The 22332-nt window shown below is 37.9% G+C and overlaps 1 protein-coding gene across 1 annotated transcript in view; it reads left to right on the top strand.

The window, feature by feature from the left end:
* The first annotated feature begins 3307 nt into the window (after positions 1-3307).
* LGALS3 (galectin 3) overlaps positions 3308-22332 on the top strand; it is a 25135-nt gene continuing 6110 nt past the window's right edge. Inside the window, exons 1-4 of the mRNA XM_069082335.1 lie at positions 3308-3400; positions 16101-16122; positions 16836-17261; positions 21596-21684. Of these exons, the coding sequence (XP_068938436.1) occupies positions 16105-16122; positions 16836-17261; positions 21596-21684 (533 nt within the window). The 5' untranslated portion in view covers positions 3308-3400; positions 16101-16104. The remainder of the gene's footprint in view (positions 3401-16100; positions 16123-16835; positions 17262-21595; positions 21685-22332) is intronic.

The following is a 22332-nucleotide window of genomic DNA, read 5'->3' as shown; positions in this document are numbered from 1 at the left end:
AAAAACATCAGTTACTCATGGCTAGGTGGAGCTAATATAGTAAAAAATGACAATTTTATGTAAATTAATTTACTTATTTAGTGCCATACCAATCAATCTACCAAAAATTATTTTATAGAGCTAGAAAAAATAACAAAATTCATCTGGAAGAACAAAAGGTCCAGAATATCAAGGGAATTGATGAAAAGAAATTCTAGGAAAGGTGGTCTAGCCATACCAGATTTTAAGATATATTATAAAGCAGCAGTCATCAAAACTACTTGGTACTGACTAAGGAATAGAGTAGTGGATCAGTGAAATAGATTAGATTCATGAGAGACACAGCAATCAATGACTATAGTAATCTACTGTTTGATAAACTCGAAGACTCCAGTTTCTGGGATGAGAACTCACTATTTGACAAAAGCTACTGGGAAAACTGAAAAATAGTATGGCAGAAACTGGGCGTAGACCAATATCTTACATCATATACCAAAATAAAGTCTAAATGGGTGCACGATCTAGATATAAAGGCTGATACTGCAAGCAATCTGGGAGAGCAAGGAATAGTTTATCTGTCAGGTTTATGGAGAAGGGAAGAATTTATGACCACACAAGAGATAGAGAGCATTACAAATGTAAAATGGATAACTTTGATTACATTAAACTGAAAAGTTTTTGTACAAATAAAAGGAATGTAACCAAGATTAGGGAGAGAAGTGGAAAATTGGGAATGAATTTTTATAACCGGTGTCTCTGATAAAGACCTCATTTCTAAAATATACAGAGAACTGAGTCAAATTTATAAGAATACAAGTCATTCCCCAATTGATAAATGGTCAAAGGATATGAACAGGCAGTTTTCAGAGGAAGAAATGAAAAATATCTATAAGCCTATGAAAAAATGCTCCAAATCACTATTCATTAGAGAAATGCAAATCAAAACAACTCTGAGGTACCACATCTCACTGGTCAGATTGGTTAACATGACAAAACAGGAAAGTGATAAATGCTGGAGAGGATGTGGAAAAATTGGAACACTAATGCTGTTGGGGGAGTTGTGAAGTGATCCAACCATTCTGGAGAGCAATTTGGAAGTATGACCAAAGGGCTTTGACCCAGCAATACTGCTTCTAGGGCTGTATCCCAAAGAGATCATACAAGTGGGAAAAGAACCTGTATGTACAAAAATATTTATAGCAGCTCTTTTTGTGGTGGTAAAGAATTGGAAATCAAGGGGATTCCAATCAACTGGGGAATGGCTAAACAAGTTGTGGTATATAAATGTAATGGAATACTATTGTGCTATAAGAAATGAGGAGCAGACAGACCTCACAATAACCTGGAGAGACTCAAATGAACTGATGCTGATCAAGGAGAGTAGAACTAGGAGAATTTTGTATGCAATTACAGACACAACATATGTGTGATGACTAACTTTGGTAGACTGGGCTCCTCTTAGCAATTCAAGGTTGTAAAACATCTCCAAAAGTCTCATGATGGAAAGGGATATCCCCATCCAGAGAAAGAACTGCAGAGTCTGAAAGCAGATTGAAGCAAACTACTTGCTCTCTCTCTTTTGTGTTTTGTTTTGTTTCATCCCTTCTTTCTCGTTGTTATAATTGGTTGGTTATAATTCTTCTTTAAACTTGACCAATGTTTAATGTGAAGGTATTTGTAGAAGCTATATTTGATTGCATGCTGGGGAGGGGAGAGGATGAGGAGAAATTTTGGAATTCAGGGGATTGTGAAGCTGAACATTGTAAACTAAAAGTAAATAAACACATTTATAAAAAATCCCCAAAACCCAAACGCTAAAGTGAATGCCAGATAAAATGAAACTTTCCATCTACAAAGTAGGATAGAAAAAGAAGATTGTACATGAAACTGCAGATCTTTATTATAACAGCTGTCTTTACCTCTTAACAAACTCAACAGAAATTCAATAACTTTCAAAACTGTTACACTTGTCTGTTTTTCTGGCCCTTCTATTCTCTATTGCATAATTAAAAAAAAAAAGCTTCAATGCCCCTCTTTCTTTTCTTTCCTTCCTTTTTTCAGGGTGTGTGTGTTTGTGCCTATGTACCTGTGTGTACTTGCATGTGCATGTGTGAGTGTGAGCACCGGGGCACCAAAAATTTATCAATAACCCTCCTCTCTCTCTAATTTTATTTAGTCGAAATTATACATTTTTTCTTCTGTGATCTTTTTTATCTCATGTTTGGCTATGGTTTTTTGGTTATAGTTTTCTCCTGCTCAAGAGTAGGAAGTCTGTCTTCTCTGCTCTCCTAATTTATTTACAATGTGACCTTTTATATCTAAGTCTGGTATCCATTTGGAGCTTATCATCGTACATGGTGTGAGATGTTGACCTCAACCTAATTTCTGCCTGATTGCCTTTCAGTTTTCCCAGAAGTTTTTGTTGAAGAGTGAGTCCTTGCCCTAACAGGAGGTCTTCAACCTCCTCATTTTGCTAGTGAGCAAACTCTGTCCTTAGTGTCTGGCAATCTGGTGAATAGGGAGTGAATCAACATTTCCAAACTCCTTTATCTTAAATATGCCATATTTCCAATGCAATCCAAACTTTTAATAATAATAAGAATAGTCCACATAATTCGTTACTTCATTCTGCTCAGCCACAAAAAATGCACCCAGATAGTATTATAAATATTTCATAATATTTAGGTACTTTCACATGCATACCTAATGAAACCCGTCTATAATTTGTCTATTCTCTGGAACTCCCAAGGTGATTTATGTAACCCTTTCTTCCTTACTAAACATATTTGTAGCTCTAATTGATGAGAGGCATAAATATTTTCATCTAAATGTTGTTACCCAACTAGTTCTAAAACCATATGCAAGAAAAAAGGAAATTGGGACATATCGTGAAGATTTCACAGGACAAAGACGGGCGGACAGAGATCCCTCAGTTAACCTTAAGTAGCATAGGAAAGGTCAGAAAATGAATGTGAAGAAATGTAGTTTGCTGGATACCTTAGGGGGGAAATCAAAAGCAAATAAAAAACACGCCAAAGTGAATTTTTCTTTTGAGTAGGCTTCGACTTTCCACTTTAGGTCTTGGGGAGTCTAGTCCTGAACGGAAGATAAGTTAACTTTTGCTCAACTGAACACAGCTTCTCCAGAGCAACGAGGGCAGATCCCTGCCTGGGGTGGCTGTTCTCTCCCTAGAGAACCGAAGCAGGGGTTGCTCAGGATTTGTAACTTACTGAGTTACTAAACCCTCAGTGCCCAGAGGCCCCGTCCACACCCAGGACCGCCCCCGCCCACTCCTGCTTCCTAGGCTGGCAGGGCGGAGTTTGGATGTGGGGTTGGGTTTTATTTGTACTGCGTAGCTGATACTGGTCTAGTCCTAGCAAGTGACCGTTCCAGCCACTCCAGGACAAAGCCACTACTCCAGGTGAGCAGGGGGGCATGGCGGGAGAGGTTTGGAACGCGAGGAGGACGACTCTGAGAGCCAATTAGAACGCAGATTTTCCAGGAGCTGCTAAGGTGCTACTCTCCCTCGTAGCCTCTGGGATGGGGCCCCGGTGGGGAGCCATCTAGGCAGACAGTCAGAGCAGATATGGAGGGGAAAGAGTATAGGGGCGCTCTTTCCTGGCTCGAAATGTTCAAGATAATGTAGAGATAAGTTTTCGCAGTCTTTGGTGAGGGATGTTCTTTAAGGAGACCTCGCCTCAAGGACTCAGTTATTTGTCAGGAGACTGGTAGGAGAATCACTGCTTCCTGGAGAAGCTGTTGCAGTTAAAATTCTAGAGGTGGAGGGCAGAGGTCTTTGTGGGCGCTGGATGGCAGGACACGCCCGAGGACAGGACAGGACACGCCCTAGGGCAGAGACAGCTGCCACGTTTGTGAGGTGTCCTGCTACCCTTCACCTTAATGAAACAATCCCCTGCAACCTATTCCTCTCCTTCTGGAAAATGCTAATGTATTACAGCCTTTGATCCTCCTCAGACTCTTTAAAAGTAAAGAATTGGTGGCAAGTATAATCCAATTGTAGCCTAAAGCATAATGCAGGAGTTTTCCCCGCAAGACTAAAAAACACCGAAAAGTTCTATTCGGATAATAATGCTTAAGTTAAATCTAATGCTTAAAAACGAGGCCCCGTATCACATCTACCTAGTAACATCCAGTAGACCCTCATAACTGTAGAACCACTTTTGAAACTTGAGAATGGGAAGATTTTTCTCGTGAGTTTTGTCAAGGATTAATTTATCAGAAGATTCAGCTGCCTAACTTGGGAGGCAAAAGTGATGTAGTGGAAAGAACACCGGACTTGATGTTGCGGGATCTCAGTTCAAGTTCTGCCTCTTCTAATTACAGCCTGTGTGACCTAGGGCAATCACTTAGCTCTTTGGGTCTTAGCTTTCTCAACAGTAAAATGAGGGAGAATAGAAGGGGATATGCATTTATTACACTTTCTACTATGTGCCAGGTACTGCACTAAAATGTTTTACAAATATCATCTTGTTTGATCCTACCAAAACCCTCTGAGCTAGTGTTATCCCCATTTTATAGTTGAGGAAACTGAGGTAGACAAAGTTTAAAGGAGTTGCCAGGGTCACACAACTAGGGGGATGGTGTTAGATTACTGAGTCCTTGCCATTTCTAAATCTATAATTCTTCAAATTCATGCATCCAGACTCAGCATCAGCTCTTAACATAGTAGCCAAGAAAACCCAAATGAACATACAAAAACAGTCGTTGTCCCATGGATTCTTGAGAAAGAACATCAGTTGAGGATTACCTTGTGAAAGGTGACTCATTGTGTTGAGGATGGGGTTGGGAGGGGGAAAGCTAGGTCTGGTACTTTTAAAGTAGGTACAAGGGTTTATTCCAGGGGTGGGGAACCTTTGGCCTGGCGGTCACATGTGGCCCGCTAGGTCCTCAAGTGCAGTCCTTTGACTGAATCCAAACTTCACAGAACAATTCTCCTTAATAAAAGGATTTGTTCTGTAAAATGGACTAAGTCAAAAGTCCTCACCCAAGGACCTACAAGGACACATGTGGCCTCAACGATGCCAGGTTTCCCACTTCTGGTTTATTCATTCATCAGTTCCTCAAATGAATTTATAAAGGATCTGTGATTTTTTTTTTTTCAGTATAGGGGACTTTTTGTTCTACCCACCAAGCTGTGACTCAGTAAGAAAAGTTGTCTGAGTTTTTATGTAAACGTTAAATGACCTGCCCACTAGCAAGTAAATGTCAGGGGTAGTATTTGATCCCAGGTGTTCCTAATTCCAAGCTCAGCATTCTTTCCACTACAATTGTGGCCTCTTTCTTAAATGATAGAATTTGAAAATGTTCCCGAACTGGGGAATGAGGGTTATATGCCCAGAAGAGGAGGGGAGCAATAATTACCAGGAGAGAAAGAGCTAGGAAAGAGGAGAAAGTTGTGGATCTTAAGTTAGAGGACCTAGGTTTACATACCAACTGTGCCAATTACTGCCTATGAGATCTTGAGTGACTCATTTAACCTTTATTGACCTCAGTTTCCTCATCTGTAAAATTAAGAGATTAAGGTGAAAAGACCCCCAACCTCTATTTTAGCTTTAAATTTAGAAGAAATACCAATATCCATCCAGATACCTAAGTATGGGACCATAAAGTTTTGTTTCCCAATGCTGTTAGGATACTGACTGTATTCCTTTTCATTCTCACTTTTCCTTTTAACATTCCCCAACAACAAAAAGTCATCCATATGAACAGATGTTCAAAATATTCAGTTTCCTATTAAAGATACTGTAGAATAACTATAAAATGACTTCCCATTTAAAGCTTCAAGGAAATTAGAACGTGAGTTAGTAATATAGCTTCTAGGGGTGGCTAAGTGGCACAGTGAATAGAGCACTGACCCTGGAGTCAGGAGGACCTGAGTTCAAATCCAGTCTCAGACACTTAACACTTACTAGCCATGTGACCTTGGACAAGTCACTTAACCCCAATTGCCTTCCTCCCTCCAAAAAAAAAAAAAAGAAAGCAAAAGTAATGTAGCTTCTAGCATTTCAAAGACAGGAAAGCAGAGAGAGGGCAGATGGATCATGCATAGGTTCTGGTGATATTGATAGTGAGAGGCAAATCACACCCAGGTATTGCCCATGGACACCAGACATCAGAAAAAAAAATACCCTTTCGTTTTGAAATTCTGGCTAGTTCTCTACAAGTTTAGAATAAGCCTTTCCATAACAGGAAACAACTTACCTGTTTCTCTTCTCAAATTGCAGAGTTTTTAAAATACAGGTTTATGTTCTTAACATTTCCCATATTGTGAAGAATGACCTTAGTTTCAGAAAATGACTTTAAAGACTTAAATGTCTCAGTTAGTTGCTATGCCTAAAAATTCTTTTGACCAAAAAACAATTTTCATGTATCTTGTCCTCTTAAATTTTTTTCTCCTTCTCCTCCTCCTTCTCTTCCTCATCCTTCAAAGAATTAGACCTACTTCTTTCGTTCTGATTGAATAGCACATTTGAAACTAGAAGTTAATTTGTTGTGTTGAATTTTTTTTTCTAAAATAAAATCCAGATTTTTGTTTTACTTGGGACCAAACAGGGATAATTTATAGGTAGTTTTTTTTTTAATCCAAAGAAATAATTGGAAAACCTTTCAGGAATAAATGGATTCAATCACTGTTCACAGATCTTTAAGTGTCTCCGAATGTGTTAATGACAGCAGCAGCATGGCCAGAGTTTGTAAATTATTTGCCTCTAGCAAGAAGTCTACTGAAGGAAAAGTAGCTGTGGAAATGGAGAAGTCACCAAAAAGTATATATGTTGGGGATACTTTCCTAGATCTTTTCCAAAAATGCTTGACCTATGCCTAGGTCCTAGAAATAAAATTTAAAACATATTTTTAATGAAGCTAAGGATTCATCCTCTGTACCCTTCTGCCATGAGAATATGTAAAACTTCTTTTTTTGATGTGTGGCAGATGAAGGGAGGTTTTAATAGCTAGTAATAATAACAGCTAGCATTTATATAGTGCTTTACATATATCATCTTATTTGATCCTCCCAACAGCCCTGTGAGGTAGGTGCCATTATTACTTCCATATTCCAGATGATAAAACTGAGGCTGAAAGACAGGTTAAGAAATTTGCCCAGGGTTGCTCAGCTGATCAAGGCTGAGCTAATGTAACTGACCAATTCGCTTATCAGCAAACTTTATGAAACACCTTGCAACATGTAGTAGGGATCCTTAAGCAATTTATTTTGTTCAGCATAGTACGAGGTATATAATAAATGCTTAGTAAACACATGATGCTCAGCAATGAAGGTAAGGATCCACACTTGTCAAGATTATAGTGAAATTGGTGGCATTTAGTTCCAAACTGTTCTCCATACTATTATCACCACTAGCTATAACTTAAACATGAATTGAAAGAAAATTAACATGCAGCATAACTTAATCATTTGATATTTACTGACTTGTATAAACCTGTAGACTCATGGACCTTAGACATCTACTCTCCTTTGATGGATTTAGATTATCTTTCCACTTAGATTAGGTTAGATACACATTTATTAAATGTGCTGAGGGGAACTACATAGTTCTTTGTGTCAAGTACCAGAACTGGCTCCTATTCATAAATTTCTGAGTGTATAATTACAGAAGATCTCTGCATGATTACTAGAGACTTCCATATCACTTTTAAATTCCTTCTTTATTGCTTTTCAGCTTCCTGGGGTGGGGTTGTGGGGGTTGGGGAAGGAACTGGAACAGGACCAGGACAGGCATGGATAGAGACACAATCCACAGAGTAATTCTACTTCCATTATGGTTTACTGGACTTGGAAATCAGGAAGACCTGAGTTCAAGTACTGCCTTACATAGTGACTCTGGGCAAGTAAGTCTCAGCCTCTGTTTTCTCCTCTGTAAAATGGAGTTGGCCTTGATGGCCTGCAAGGTTGCTTCTAGCTCTAAAACCTATGATCCTACTGTAAGGAAAAAAATCTTATTAAAGTGTCATCTCGGTTGTCTTACCTTAGCACTCCACTTTGTTCTTTCTTTTCTTTTATAGTTGTATTTACACATAGATAGTATATATAGAGGAAACAATTTAACCTATTTTCATAGGTTCTTTTGTTCAGTCATTTCAGTAATGTCCAACTTTTCATGACCCCATATGGGGTTTTCTTGACAAAAATACTAGAGTAGTTTTGCCATTTCCTTCTCCAGCTCATTTTACAGATGAGGAACTGAGGCAAATAGGGTTAAGTGACTTGCCCAGCATCACACAATCAGTAAGTTCTAATAGCATAGGAAAAAATGGAGAGTGCTGTAGTACAGTGAAAGCAATAATACAAGCAAGCTTTTCATAAAAGGTTTTAAATTAAACTCAGGAACAAGTTATTGAAGAACCGCACCCTCAGTCTCAGGGACACAATGTCCTGAAAGCAGCAGCCTTTTTTTATATGCCTTATAAAAAGCTATCTGCAAAAAAAATTTTTTTAAGAATTAAAAATTATAGTTACTAAGTTTCACAATTCGATATTGAAGGCTACCAAAGTACATGAGTAATAACCATCTGGGGGTTTTGCTTTGTTTTTCTGCTTCTCTTCCTTTACCCTTCCCCCTTACACTAAGTGGCCGAGGAAGCTCATAAAGAAACTCACAAATCCTTTAAAAATTCTTAGCCTTCTATTTGCACCTACATTTTTGTAGAGCTAGAAATGTCTTCTTTGCTGTTGGAAATCATCTGTTAGAGGAGTCTCTTGCTCCTGGGTCTTTTAATTAGTTTCCAGCACTCAGAATTGTTACATAATTCTAATACAGTTTTGGCCTACTGTACAAAACAAGTCCTGCTGTCTTTTCACTCGGTAACATCCTTACACTTAGAGGAAGTCCCTAAAGCCCTAAGAAACAACATCTGTGAGAAAAAGAAGACAATCTGGCTTACTACTAATACTTTTATTTGTTTTTTTTTAAGGAAAGTTACATTAAAAAAGCTTTCACATTTATTTCTATATCCTTTGTTCAGATTATGTACCATAGTTATTTGAGTATGTACCATGGTTCCTTACTAGATTGAAAGCTGTTTAGAATCAGAGAGAGTTAAAGTTGTTTTATCTAAATTCTTATCTCTTTTAATTTCTTTGTACTTTCTTTGAGGAACTCTCTGTTTCACCAAATGCAATGAAGTAGAAATATCTCTATTGTGACTTAGAATTTCTAAGCTATTTGTTGGGAGGAGGAGTAGATTAAGGCCCTGGGTTTCTGGGGGAATACATTGAAGGGAACTTCTTGATATTTTGACAATATTTTATAAAGTGTAGAGAGGCTTCTTCAAGGGCAGAAGTTGCAGAAATATTCTTGGGAACCCAGGTAATTGGATGAGATGCAAAGACCAGGATATAATAGTAATTGCTGGGCAAGCAAAGACTTGCATCATACTACAAAGAGGTATTTATTATTAAAGGGGTAACCTGGCAATTGAGTTTTTTTAAATGAAAGATTTCTGACTCTGACTCATGTTTGTTTTTCCTTATCTGAAAATTACACAGAATTATCATGTGATTTCCTGATATTCTTTCTCTGCATGGTGTCTCTATAAACAGATATTACTTTGCTGACACACATTGCTAGGTCCCAGGCCTAGGAAAAAAAATTCTTACATGGATAGAACTATAGCATCTCAGACTAGAAGGTACTTTAGGGAGCATCCATCCAACCCTCGATTTTCTGAAACCCAGAAAAGTTAAGTGATTTGTTTGAAGTCACATTTCTATACCGAGGGTCGAAACTCAAGTCTTCTTACTCCAGATAGAGGGTTCTTTCCCTTATATCATGATGTCTTTGTGGAATGAGGGGCTTTTTGCATTTTTTTTTTTTGATTAGCTCTTTAAATCACTCATCTGAAAAAGATACAAGTAGAAATATGTTAGGCATACGGGAATATATTTACTTTAACAGTGTAAGATTTCTAGAAAAAGTTCTGAAATTTTTCACTTTGATTTGGATCCAAAATAAACTTAGAAACTTTTTCCTAAAAGCAATAAAAAATTCAGAAGTTAACAAAACAACATAGTAATCCTTGTGCATGTTGACTGAAAATTTAAGTTTCCTTAGTTAAAATGTGGCTTCAATTTGCATAGTGACTATGCAAAATGGCATTTTCTGAATCAACATCTGAGTCATTTAGTTTACTAAGAGACATGAAATATTAACATTTTTTCTTCAGTTTCTTTACTTTTTAAAAATGTTTGTAGTTGCTAAGACCTGACATCTCATTTCTAATATTTACTACCTATGTATCCTTGGTCAACTCACTTAACTTCCCTGGGCCTCAGTTTCTGCAACTGTAAAATTAGGAGATTAGACCAGATTACCTCTGAGGGGTCTCTGGTTCTAAAGTTTTGAGCCTAGGTATAGAAGAACAATCCAGAGAAATAATTGTAAATGAGTTTTTAAATTCTTACATATCATAATACTTTGAGACAAGAACAAAGTGTAGTTATTTTTTAAATAATCTTGTCTCATGCGTCATTAAAGAAAACCCTCAGACATCCAGAAAAAGGATAGAGGAAACATATGTTCATCTGTTTTTATTTTCTGTATTTCATTTGATCAATTGGAAAGTAAAGTGACTATGCTGAGTGTGGATGACATAAAGAGAATATTAAATTTGGATGTATTTTCATTATTCAGGTTCTTCATGAGCACTAGTCTTAATGGTACTGAACTTTATTATTATACTTTGAGGTGTGTATCCATAAGAACTCAGCTAATGATATAGTCATATAATTAACAGTATAACTTTTCCTTACTCTCAAAACTGACTTTGAATTTTTTATTACTCACACACACATACACAGGCCAACACCCAGATTAACAACTCTAAAATATGGCTGTAGGCAATAAGTGCCAAATTTATTTAGTCATGGAACACTTGGACTTAGAGCTCTAGTGCCCGTGTTGTTTGGAGAGGGAAGGGTACATTTTCGAACAAAGTAAAATAGAGTAGGGGCAAGCTAGGTGGCACCATGGATAGAGTGCCAGGTTTGGAGTCAGGAAGATTTGAAGTCAGATCTGACCTCAGACACTTGCTAGCTTTGTCACCCTGAGCAAGTCACTTAAGGTTGTTTGCCTCAGTTTCCTCATCTGTAAAATGAACTGGAAAAGTAAATGGTAAGCCACTCCAGTAACTCTGCCAAGAAAACCCTAAATGGGGTCACAAAGAATCATACATGACTGAAATGACTGAACAACCACAACATAATTATAACTTTAAATAGTGTGACTTGGATTCATCTTATCTCTTTAATAGGATTTATAATTCAAACAGATCAAGACCTAGATGTTCTCTGTTTTTTCTTCCCCTTTCCAGCATTTCCCTGTGAAGAATAGGAGTTTTGGTTCCTCCCTATAGTGCCAACACAATATTCACAGCACCAACAGTGACTATGAATATGCCGGCATCATTTTGAATTACAAAATATGATAGACTCTCCATATAGAAGACATAAGCAAAACATTTATTCAGATACCAGAAAGTCAAATCCCAACACTAGGAAACCGAATCCATCATAGCAACAAAGAAGTTAATATACCATAGCACAGGAGGGAGCCACATAGAATCAGTGGGATGCATTTTATTGCATCTTTTGGCAGCTAAAGCTAACAGATTGGTCATATTGTTATCTCCTTACATATGATAACCCCTAAAAACGTACTGTACAAAAGGATTCTGACTAATACCTATAAATTTCAAGCAATCCATGCCATCTACCCATACTCCAATAGCCCCTTCATCACTGATTCTTACCATCCAAGACATTAACAATTCTCTCATCCTTTGGGTGAATCTGCTTAATGTATCAGTAACCTTCTGCTGAGTGAAATCCTCAATTATATCCCTGAACTTTGATTGGTCTTTGATTCTTCTGCTTTCTTCTTAGTATGAGGCGGACTTCTGCCCTTGTAAAAGCCTCCTCATTTAACATTATTCTATTTTCCACCCACGCACTCTCCTAGTAGGGGTCATCATGGCAAGTAAGCTCAGCCTGAGCTACAGGCACATGCCTTTTATTAGGTTATTTTTTGCTTTTTCTTAGCTAAATTCATGATTTTTTCTTCTACCCTGAGATTCTTCACCTTGCTCTTCTAAAGAAGAGCCCAAATGTTGTAACACAGAAAGTTTCTCATGCAAATCAGCTAACTTCATTTCCATCTGAGATTTTTCTTGTAGAAGCTTGTCTCTGCTTTTACATATAATATAATAACCTGTTAGTAAAATCCAGCCTCTTCTACATACTCCTTCAAGTTCTCTCCCTGGTTTTATTGGTATTCCTTGCAAACATATTTCTGAATCTTTAGGTTCTCTCTTCTGTAGCCTCAGTTCCTAGTTTTCACAGAACCCTGTACTTTTAGCCCGTTCCCTTGCTAGGGAGGACTAAGGCAAATCCTCCCATCCTGGGATATCCATTTCTTCTTCTAAACCCTTCTGCCTCTAAATAGAGGTCTGATATTTCACAATCCCATCCTTCTTGCCTAATGTAGCACCAACGCAATATTCACAACACAAACAGCTACTATGAATATACCGGCACAAGTCTGAATTGCAAAATATAACAGACTCTCCATATATAAGACAGAAGCAAAACATTCATTCAGACACCAGAAAGCTGAATCCCCAAACCAGGAAGCCAAACCCCAAAACCAGAAAGTCAAATCTGTCATAGCAACAAAGAAGTTAATGCATCTTACAACTTCAGAGAGTAACACCATCCCAAAACCTTCCCACAAACACCATAACACAACAGGGGGCAAACAAACACAAGCCTAACTGTCTCCTTGTCAGCTTCTTCTCTCCTCCCTCTGTCTAACTACTCTGACTCCCAGCTTCCTGTGGGCTCTGCTTCACCCTTCAGCAAACTCCTCCCACCATAGGCTCCATGTGATTACATTTGGCCTGTTAGGGGGCAGAGAAGATCTTCAAATTCCCTTAGGCCTGTTAAAGGGAAGGGAAGATCTTCAAATTACCATTACCATTACACTCCCTCACCTCACCCTCATGTAGCTTTGAACAGGAGTTACTTGACCAGTGCAAAGCACTGGTCAAGTAGTTAGATATATGTACTCCAGACAGACCTTTAATGTATTAGAGGACCTCCAAGCATTTCTGATGAATGACTAGAGGTGAGTAGGAACTTTGAAATACAAACAAAAGATTCAAGAGAAACCTAGAAAGGTAAATGTCATTAGACTTTGAGAAGGGGCCATATGATGATAAGGCCTTTTATTGTTGTGTTTGTATGACTATCACTACCCACCTATCCCTATCAAGTAAAAGCCCTGTGTTGTAATAAATACAAATAGCTAAACAAATTAACACACTAGCCATGTCTGAAAATATATGTCTAGTTCACCTCCCTACCAAGAGACAGGAAATATGCTTCCGTCATGAATTTTCTAGTGTCATGAATGGTCATTGCAATATTAGAGTTCTTAAATCTCTTGAAGTTGCTCTCCCTTACATTATTGTAGTTAATGCATGAATTGTTCTTCTGATTCTGTTCACTTAATCCTCCATCAGTTCAAACACAGTCTTCCCAAGTTTCCATAAATCTGTCCCTTTTATAATTTCTTGTGGTCCAATAATATTTCATTATATTTGTATACTATAGTCAATCCCCAAATGATGAGCACCTATTTTTTCTGCTACAACAAAAAGTACTAATATAAGTTTTTTTTTTTTCCTGCACAAATGAGTCCTTTATTTCTGGGTTTTTTTTTCCTCTTTGAGAGTACATGCATGGTAGTGATAATAGCTGAGTCACAGAGTATAAAAATAATAATAATAATGATAATGAGAGGTAACATTTATATAGTGCTTACTGTATGCCAGGTACTGTGCTAAGCACAGGGGATACAGAAAAAGGCGAAAGACAATCCTTTTCTTCAGTGAGGAGACAACAAGCAAACAAATATGTGTGTGTGTGTGTGTATGAAACAAGCTATATTAAAAATTAATAGGAAATAATTAAGAAAGGGAAAGACCTAGAATTAAAGGGAGTTGAAAAAGGCTTACTAGAAAAGATGGGTATTTTAGTTGAGACTTAAGGAAAGCCAGAGAAGTCAGTAGGCAGAGATAAAAGAGGGAAAACCTTCCAGTTATTGGGGATAGTCTAGAATGTCCAGAACCAGCAGATGGAGTGTCTTGTTTGTGGAACAAGTAGGCCAGTATCACTAGATTAACAAGTATATGGTGGGAAGGAAGATGTGTTGGGATTTTGCTAAACCAGTCTCTAACCTGAGAATGATGAACAGCAGGCCAGAGATAAAGTGCCAGTAATCAGGTAGTCATTTAATTAATTAGTTTCATTACGAGGAACAGATTTGCCATTCAGGAATTCGCCTCTTTAGAATTCCTCCCTGCTGAAGTGAAGATGAGGATTATACACATGAATCACAAGTGGGAAAAGAGAGGGGAAAGGTGGATTACAGTGGTTCCCAGGGCCAGAGTGGTTTCCCAAGATAAACTCACAAATGAAAGACAATACAACAATTCTGGAGTCCTGTGGGAGCAATATTGCTCCAGTCCTTGGGGGTAATTACTTGGTGGGTCACAGGATCAGAATTTTGTGATGGGAACAGGTTCTACAGTATTGGGTTTGCTTCACTTTAGGCGCACAGGCAGAAGGAAGTCAGTGTGAGCGTTGTCAAAGTTTGATTGATCATTTTAAGCTGCATTATGAGCTCTCTCACAAGAGAGGTGGTTCTGAAAAGTCTAATCTATTAGTCCATTTATTACACATATCATACTGATTGTTATAAAAATCATAATTTCCTTCACAGGTATAAGAAAACTGGAAAGGTAGGAGGGGGGTTAGGTTATGAAGGGCTTTGAATGCCAGAGCATTTTGTGTTTGTGCCTAGAGATGATAGGAAGTCACTGGAGTTTACTGAGTAAGGAAGTGATGTTATTGGACTTGAGCTTTAGGAAAATCATTTTGGTGACTGAGTAGAAGATGAATTAGAGTAGGAAAAGTCTTGAGGCAGTCTGACTTACCAGCAGGCACAAGGTGATGAGAGCCTATACTGGAGTGTTGGCAGTGCCAGAGGGGAGAAGAGGGTATATTGAAGAAATGTTACAAATGTGAAATTGATGGGCCTTGGTAATAGCTTGTATATGGAGGGTGAGAGATAGTTCGGAATGAGAGATGACAGCTAGGTTGTGAGCCTGAGGGACTGGGAGGATGATGTTGCCCTCTACAGTAATAGGGCAAGTAAGAGGTAAGGAGGGTTTAGGGGGAAAAATACTGAGTTTGGTCCTCTTGACATTGTTTGAAATGTCTGAAAGGCAGTGGGAAACACAAGACTGGAGGTCAGCAGTGAGGTTAGGATAGGATACCATAGGTAGGTTTGAGAATTGTTCACATAAAGATGGTAATTAAATTCATGGGACCTGATAAAATCATCAAGCGCAGTTGTATAGAGGGAGAACAGAAGAGGAGTCGGGACAGAAGCCTGAGGGACATCTACAGTTAGAAGGTATGATCTGTTCGAGGATCCAGCAAAGGAGATGGAGAAGGAGCAGTCAGATAGTTAGGAGGAAGACCAGGAAACAGTTTTGTCCTTGAGAATCTGGCGAGAAAAGAGGGTTATCAACCATGTCAAAGGCTGACTTCAGATTTTATCTTCTAGTAGGAACAAATAGTTACAAAAAGTTAGGAGAGTAATATAGAAGAGTAAAGGAAAAAAACAGGGATTCTGTACGTTTCAGGGTATTCATAAGTTTAGGCTTGTTGTTGTTCATCCATGTCTGACTCTTTGTGACCTTGTTTGGGATTTTGCTGTTTCCTCCTCCATCTCATTTTAAGATGAGGAAACTGAGGCAAACAGGGTTAAATGACTTACCTATGGTCACACAGCTAGTAAGTGTCTTGAGGTCAAATTTTAACTCGGGAAGATGAATCTTCCTCCCTTTAGGTTCAATACTCTGTCCACTGTGCCACCTAGCTGCCCAAAGTTTAGGCTAAACTACTCTAAATGGTAAATGGCATAAAACCAGAAAGACAAAGTTTCTTATTGGTAAGATTTCTCTGTGTAAATGGGATTTTAGGAGTTGATATTGATGGATTTCTCTGTTTTTATTTTTAGGAAAATGGCTGATGGATTTTCTGTAAGTCTTTCATTTCTATATTTTTATTTCTAAAATATGTTCTACTGAAAGTGAGGCATTTTTATAGCTAGACTTTCCCTTTTTAATTATGTAACCAATGATTCTGGGGGGCCCTCTCCTCATTGCAGCTACACTAAGAAGACTTGTTAGGTCCAGGTGATGTTTTGTTTTGCTTTGTTTTCTAGCCACGGATTCAAGGAATGCAAATTAGGTAAAGAGGTTCATGAGTCATTAATAGTAACCCAGATCATTGGGAAGGCATTGGAAAGAAGAGGGTATAACACCCATTGGCTAAAATGGAGCAATATTCTGGGCAGTATAAAATTGGACTGAAGCCCAGCAACACAAGTTTTTGATGTACTCTAAACTGACTTTTTAAAGTTTTAAACTTACAATTTGAAACCCTATACTAGAGTACCTAGAAGTAATTCTGAATTATTTGCAATAATGGGAAATAACAATAATAATATATAATAAAAGACACAATTCAGAAAGCAAATAATTTAAACCTTCTGTGCAAACAAAAACTTTATTAGAGCAATTAACACAGTAAGTAACAAAATTCACAGGAATTAATTTTATTTTTACCCTTGCTCTTATTATTTTCTATATCAGAAATATTTCAGTTCCCATTTTTTGCTTTCCCCGATTTTATTTTAAAAGTTTATGAAAATTGTTTTCATTCTTATGGTTGTTTTCTTTTTTCCTTCCAGCTTAACGATGCCATATCTGGGTCTGGAAATCCAAACCCACAAGGTTGGCCACAAGGTTCTTGGGGAAACCAACCTGCTGGTCCTGGGGCATACCCAGGATATCCTGGAGCCTACCCTGGTCCAGGAGCACCTGGGGCATACCCTGGTCCAGGAGCACCTGGGGCCTACCCTGGTCCAGGAGCACCTGGGGCCTACCCTGGTTCAGGAGCACCTGGGGCCTACCCTGGTCCAGGAGCACCTGGGGCCTACCCTGGTCCAACAGCACCTGGGGCCTACCCTGGTCCAACAGCACCTGGAGCCTACCCTGGACCAGCAGCACCTGGAAGCTATCCAGCTCCAGGACAGCCTAGTGCTCCTGGAACTTATCCACCTTCAGGGCCCATGAATACCCCTAGTGGACCAACACCTGCTGTGGCAGGCCCTCTGGTGAGCTTGAGTTGAATGATCCCCTGTGTCTGGCTTATTGTTAATTTGATAAAGCCTAAGAGAAGGCAAAGTTGTAGTCCAGAACAAGCAGAATTCTCTCTCTCTGATGCTTTTATAGAAAACAAGTTCTGGTCAGCAGATATGTAAAAAGTGTCAAGACCCAATTTATATTATAAAAAATACTGGACAAGAAGACTCTTTAATGTCCATGCTTTTAACCATATGCCTGGAAGCCACCAAGTTACTAAGCAGCTTCCCTAGTATTCCTTTCTTCTCACGCCTTTATGAGTAGCTACTAGATCAGTGTAGGGAATTTCCTACATGAGGAAACTCCCTTTCAGCACTTTCTCTGTAGTCTTAGAGAGCTACCTAAAGCACAGGGAGATTGAGTGACTTGTCCAGGGTCACACAAGCTAGTATGTATCAAGAAGCAGAACCTGAACTCAGGTCTTCTGGTTTTGAGGCCGGCTCTTACTCCCCTACACCACACTGCCTTTCTTGTTTTTATTCTCTTTAAAGAAAGGTACATGGACCAACATCTGACTTACTTTCTAAGCAAATTATAATATAATATTCTACTTCCTCCTTTAGTTTTAGCAGTCAAATAATCTGTCTAATGTCTACTATTGGAATATTTGGAAGACCAAAATAGAATGACTTTTATAAGCTTAACTAACATTGTTCACTATAGTCAGTAAGGTCTTTTCCCAAAAAATATCACATAACACTTTTTCACATCACTCTAATGAACTTATCATATAGTACTTTGTATCATAGTGATCTGTTTGTGTATGTGAGAGATTATACCCCCTCCCCAATAGATTTAAAGCTACATGAGGGCAGGAACCCATTTTATTTAAACATTGTTTCTCCCAGTACACAGTACCCTGCAAATGCTAAACATTTAACAGATATTTATAGAATTGCATTTATCAAATTGAATTGTCTAGGAGCTGTAATAATTCACACCAATCCCATAGCAAAGGTTGTTGGTTTTTACAAATTTTATAAGTGTTTCCTGAGGAAGGATGGGTTGATACTTATCTTCATACTCTGCATACTGTCTTTTTTTATAAAATTGGGTCAACAGTACCTATTGCCTACCTCCCAAGGTAATTGGGGTGGGAGAAAAGTGTTTTGTAAACCTTCAAAGACTACATAAATGTGAGCTATCGTTATCTTGGATTGTAAAACTGCTCTAATCTATACTTATTTATAGAGTCATTTGCCAAATCTTGTCATTTCTATCTCTACAAAATCTCTCATATTTATCTCCTTCTTTCCCCTCATAGAGCCATGACCTTAATTTAGGCCCTCATCACCTCTCACCTGAACTATTTGATAGCTTTTAAAAATATGTGTATACTTTAAAATCTCTTGTAAAATTTTCTTATAATTAATTTTTTAAAAAGGCTTAGGGGCAATATAATAGCCCCTAACATCCACATGGTCCCCATCTCTGTGACTTTGGGGAGTTTATTTTAGATGGAAAGGTATGAGTATAATCACAGTCATCCATGAGGCCTAAGTTTGGAAAATTCCTAGCATTTAAGCTGAGCTATGACTCTCTGCCTTAATTTAAATTTATATCTATGGATAGTTAACTCTTGTTGGGTGACTGTATTTAAGGCAAAATTCATACAGTCAGAAACATAATAAAGCAGTAGGTTGTATTATAGTGTCTGTAGATAAACAGATAGTAAGAGGGAAGGCAATACCTTTTTCCTGGAATGTCCCTTAGCCCTTGAGTAGGTGGGCACAACTGGTGGTATCAGTCTGAATTTTCTGCTCCAAGATGCTTGTAGGTGTGACAGCTGTCTCCTAACTCTCTCCTTTCTCTGTCATGGCTCAGTACTACCATCTCTTTTTCCTTATGTAAGTGGCATCTGGGCTGTTGATTCTTTCTGGCTAAGGTGTATGTGACCCCACTCCTTCTTTACTTCCAGACACTCAGAATTTCTCTTGTTTCTGAGAGAGATTCAGCTTTTTATACAAATTCCCCAGGGTGTGATTAAATCTCTCATATCATGGCTTTGATTGATTCAAGGAACAGGCTCTGTTCACATTCAGTTCTTATTGATTGGGTCCATCAATAAATGTTCTTACCTAGCAAAAATAATTACTTTGAAATAAAATAGGCTAATTAATGGAACCTCACCTTTAACACTGGACTTAAAAAACCCCACCAAATAAAATAAGCATTTCATACACATAGTAGAACATAAAAGGAGAATTGTAAATGGAATCACGTTTTGTTAGGTACGACTTGCTTTTCCTTTTAAGTATATAATAAATTCAACTTGTAACTTTCAAAGCTATCTTGATTATATATATTTCCTTCTGCTTTCTTCTGTGCATCTAAAAAAAAGATCTTTTTCCCCTTTTTTTCATTTTCTGTTTTCTTTCTTTTCTTGGCTACTCCGTCAACAGACCTCCCTCTCCTTCCCAACTTTCCTTGTCCACTTAAAAAAAAAAGAAAAAACTTTTGTAACAAATATACAGTCAAGGAAAAAAAATTCCCACATTAGCTACATCTGAAAATGTATGTCTCATTTTGTACTTTGAGTCCCCTCACCTCTGAGTCAGGAGATAGGTAGTATGCTTCATCATCAGTTCTTGAATTATGATTGGTCATTATGCTAATTAGTCTTCCTCTATTAAGCCTCTCCCCAGTACCAACTATTCTCCAAATAGGTGCCGAAGTGATTTTCTTTTAAAGTGTAGACATTACCACTCTCCTCAACAGTTAATCTAATGGTTCCTTTTACCTCTAGTATCAAATATAGAGTTCTTTGGTATTTAAAGTTCTACATAATCTGGTGTTTTCTTATCTTATCTATTTTCTTATCTTTCCAGACTTTGTACGTATGACTACCTTCCATGTAGTATGTAATTAAAGTATATTGGCCTGCTTTCTCTTCTTTTTTTTTTAGTTTTAAGTTAAATTATTTTATTAAAATAGCATATTCAGCCACTGTCAACCAATAATACAATAACTTTTTTATTTTTCCTAGAGTATGCAGCACAACATAGTAATGATTCAAAATATCCTTATCCGTGATAATCAATGAAAATATGCTTTCTGTTCTTCATAACATTCTATCTCCCTCCTTTCTCCATTTGTACTTGCTGTCCTCCATGTCTGATATTCTCCTTCCTTACCTCTGCATCTTAGAATTGCTGGTTTCCTTCAAGATTCATTTCAAATGCCACTTACAGCAGGAGGCCTTTCCTGGTCCCTCAGCTGTTAGTGCCTTTCCCCAAAAAGTTACCTTTCATCTTCCTTGTATGTATCTCACATACACTTAATTGTCCACATGTTGTCTTCCTCAACAGAATATAAACTTCTTGAGAACAGGAAATGTTTTTGTATTTCCTTTGAATCCCCAGCACTTAGCACTGTACCTGTCACATAGGAGCTGCTTAATAAATGCCAGCTTGTTTGATCAACACCAAACATTAGCTCCCCCCCCCCTTTTTTTTCCCCTGACCTGTGTGTTTATCAATATAGGGAGTTAGCAGTGGGGAAACTTTTTGCCAGTGTAGATTGGCAACTACTCTTCAACTTTTAGTTCTGAAGAGTTGCCTATGGTGACTTCCCCACGGTCACATAGCAGGTATTTATTAGAGGTGGGACATCTAGATGCACAGTAAGTGAGAAATGAATAAACTTTTTAAGATCTCATCCCTTCACTGAACATTTATCGAGCACATACTTGTACAAGTTCTCACAATTGGATGATGGGCAAGAAATATAAAAATATCAACTAAGTCCTCAAGGAAAGAAGGATTATGTCCCTAAATTTAATCTACTGTTATAATTTACCTAGTTAAATGCTATAAAGCAAATATTAACAAAGTACTGCAATTTGATTTGAGAACATTGTCTATTGAGTCTTTTCAAGAACTATTCCAAGGGGACCAAGTATTGGGGAGGGAGGAGAAAATATATGAATTAAGGATCAGGTCAGTAGGTGGAGAGGTTATAGTTTAGGGTGCCAAGGCAGGGCAGTTTTTTGCCTTTGGTACAAATCAAGGAATTCCTCTCTTTCCTGCCCTAAGTGAGATCCATTATCTCTTTCAGGTCCCTAGGTAGCTATTTAATATAGAATTATTGTGGATTCCAGAGCTCAGATGTTAGTTTTACTTATCAGTGTCAAAAGGTGGAAGTGGTGGAAAGGAGTTTAAACTGACCAGGTCTGAGAAATTTGATCAGAATTCTTTCAGTGATTTAGTCATGTGTATGCATTGTGATTAAATATCAGCAGAATCTTCAAGGCTAAGAATCTATGTGTTCCTTTTCTTATATATATATCTTTTTTTTTCATTCACAGGTAGTGCCTTATGATCTTCCCTTGCCAGGAGGAATTATGCCTCGCATGCTGATAACCATTATGGGCACAACAAAACCCAATGCAAACAAGTAAGAGAAGAGTTCATAATAATATGATTTTTATGGTAACATCTGGAAAAGTTGAAAATGTTGAATTTTTACTTTCAGTAGGATGGTGATGTGCTGCTAATAGGAATTTTATATTTAACCTCCCATCTTTTTTTCTCTATTCTTTACCCAAAAAGGAGCTATCTTCAATACAGTAAAACAGAGCTTTAAAAGATGCTATTTATCTCTTTAACATAGTAAAGAGACCCAAAGGCATAGTGAATGGAGTATTGGATCTATAGACCAGAAGATCTGAGTTCAAATTTTACCTTTGACACTTACTAGCTGTGTGACCCTGCACAAGTCACTTAACCCCTATTTGTCTCAGTTCCTCATCTGTAAAATGGAAACACTGGAGAAGGAAATGGTAATACACTCCAGTATCTTAGCCAAATAAAAATCCTTGGGTTCACCTAGAGTTGGAAAGGACAGAACGATTGACTAACAACAACAAAAGCTTTATGATAATGGACAATTCATTTAACCTTTTAGAGTCCTAGTTTCTTTATTTGCTGGGGGTTTTTTTTGCCTTTTTTTTGGAGGGCAATTGGGGTTAAGTGACTTGCCCAAGGTCACATGGCTAGTGTGTGTGTGTGTGTGTGTGTGTGTGTGTGTGTGTGTGTGTGTGTG

This window comes from Petaurus breviceps, unplaced genomic scaffold (genome assembly GCF_028583685.1).
Source record: "Petaurus breviceps papuanus isolate PSGF00001 unplaced genomic scaffold, PetGlider_PUasm1.0 164, whole genome shotgun sequence".
Taxonomy (NCBI): Eukaryota; Metazoa; Chordata; class Mammalia; order Diprotodontia; family Petauridae; genus Petaurus; species Petaurus breviceps.
The sequence above is the reverse complement of the archived record's forward strand: the minus strand, read 5'-3'. Positions and strand labels throughout refer to the sequence as shown.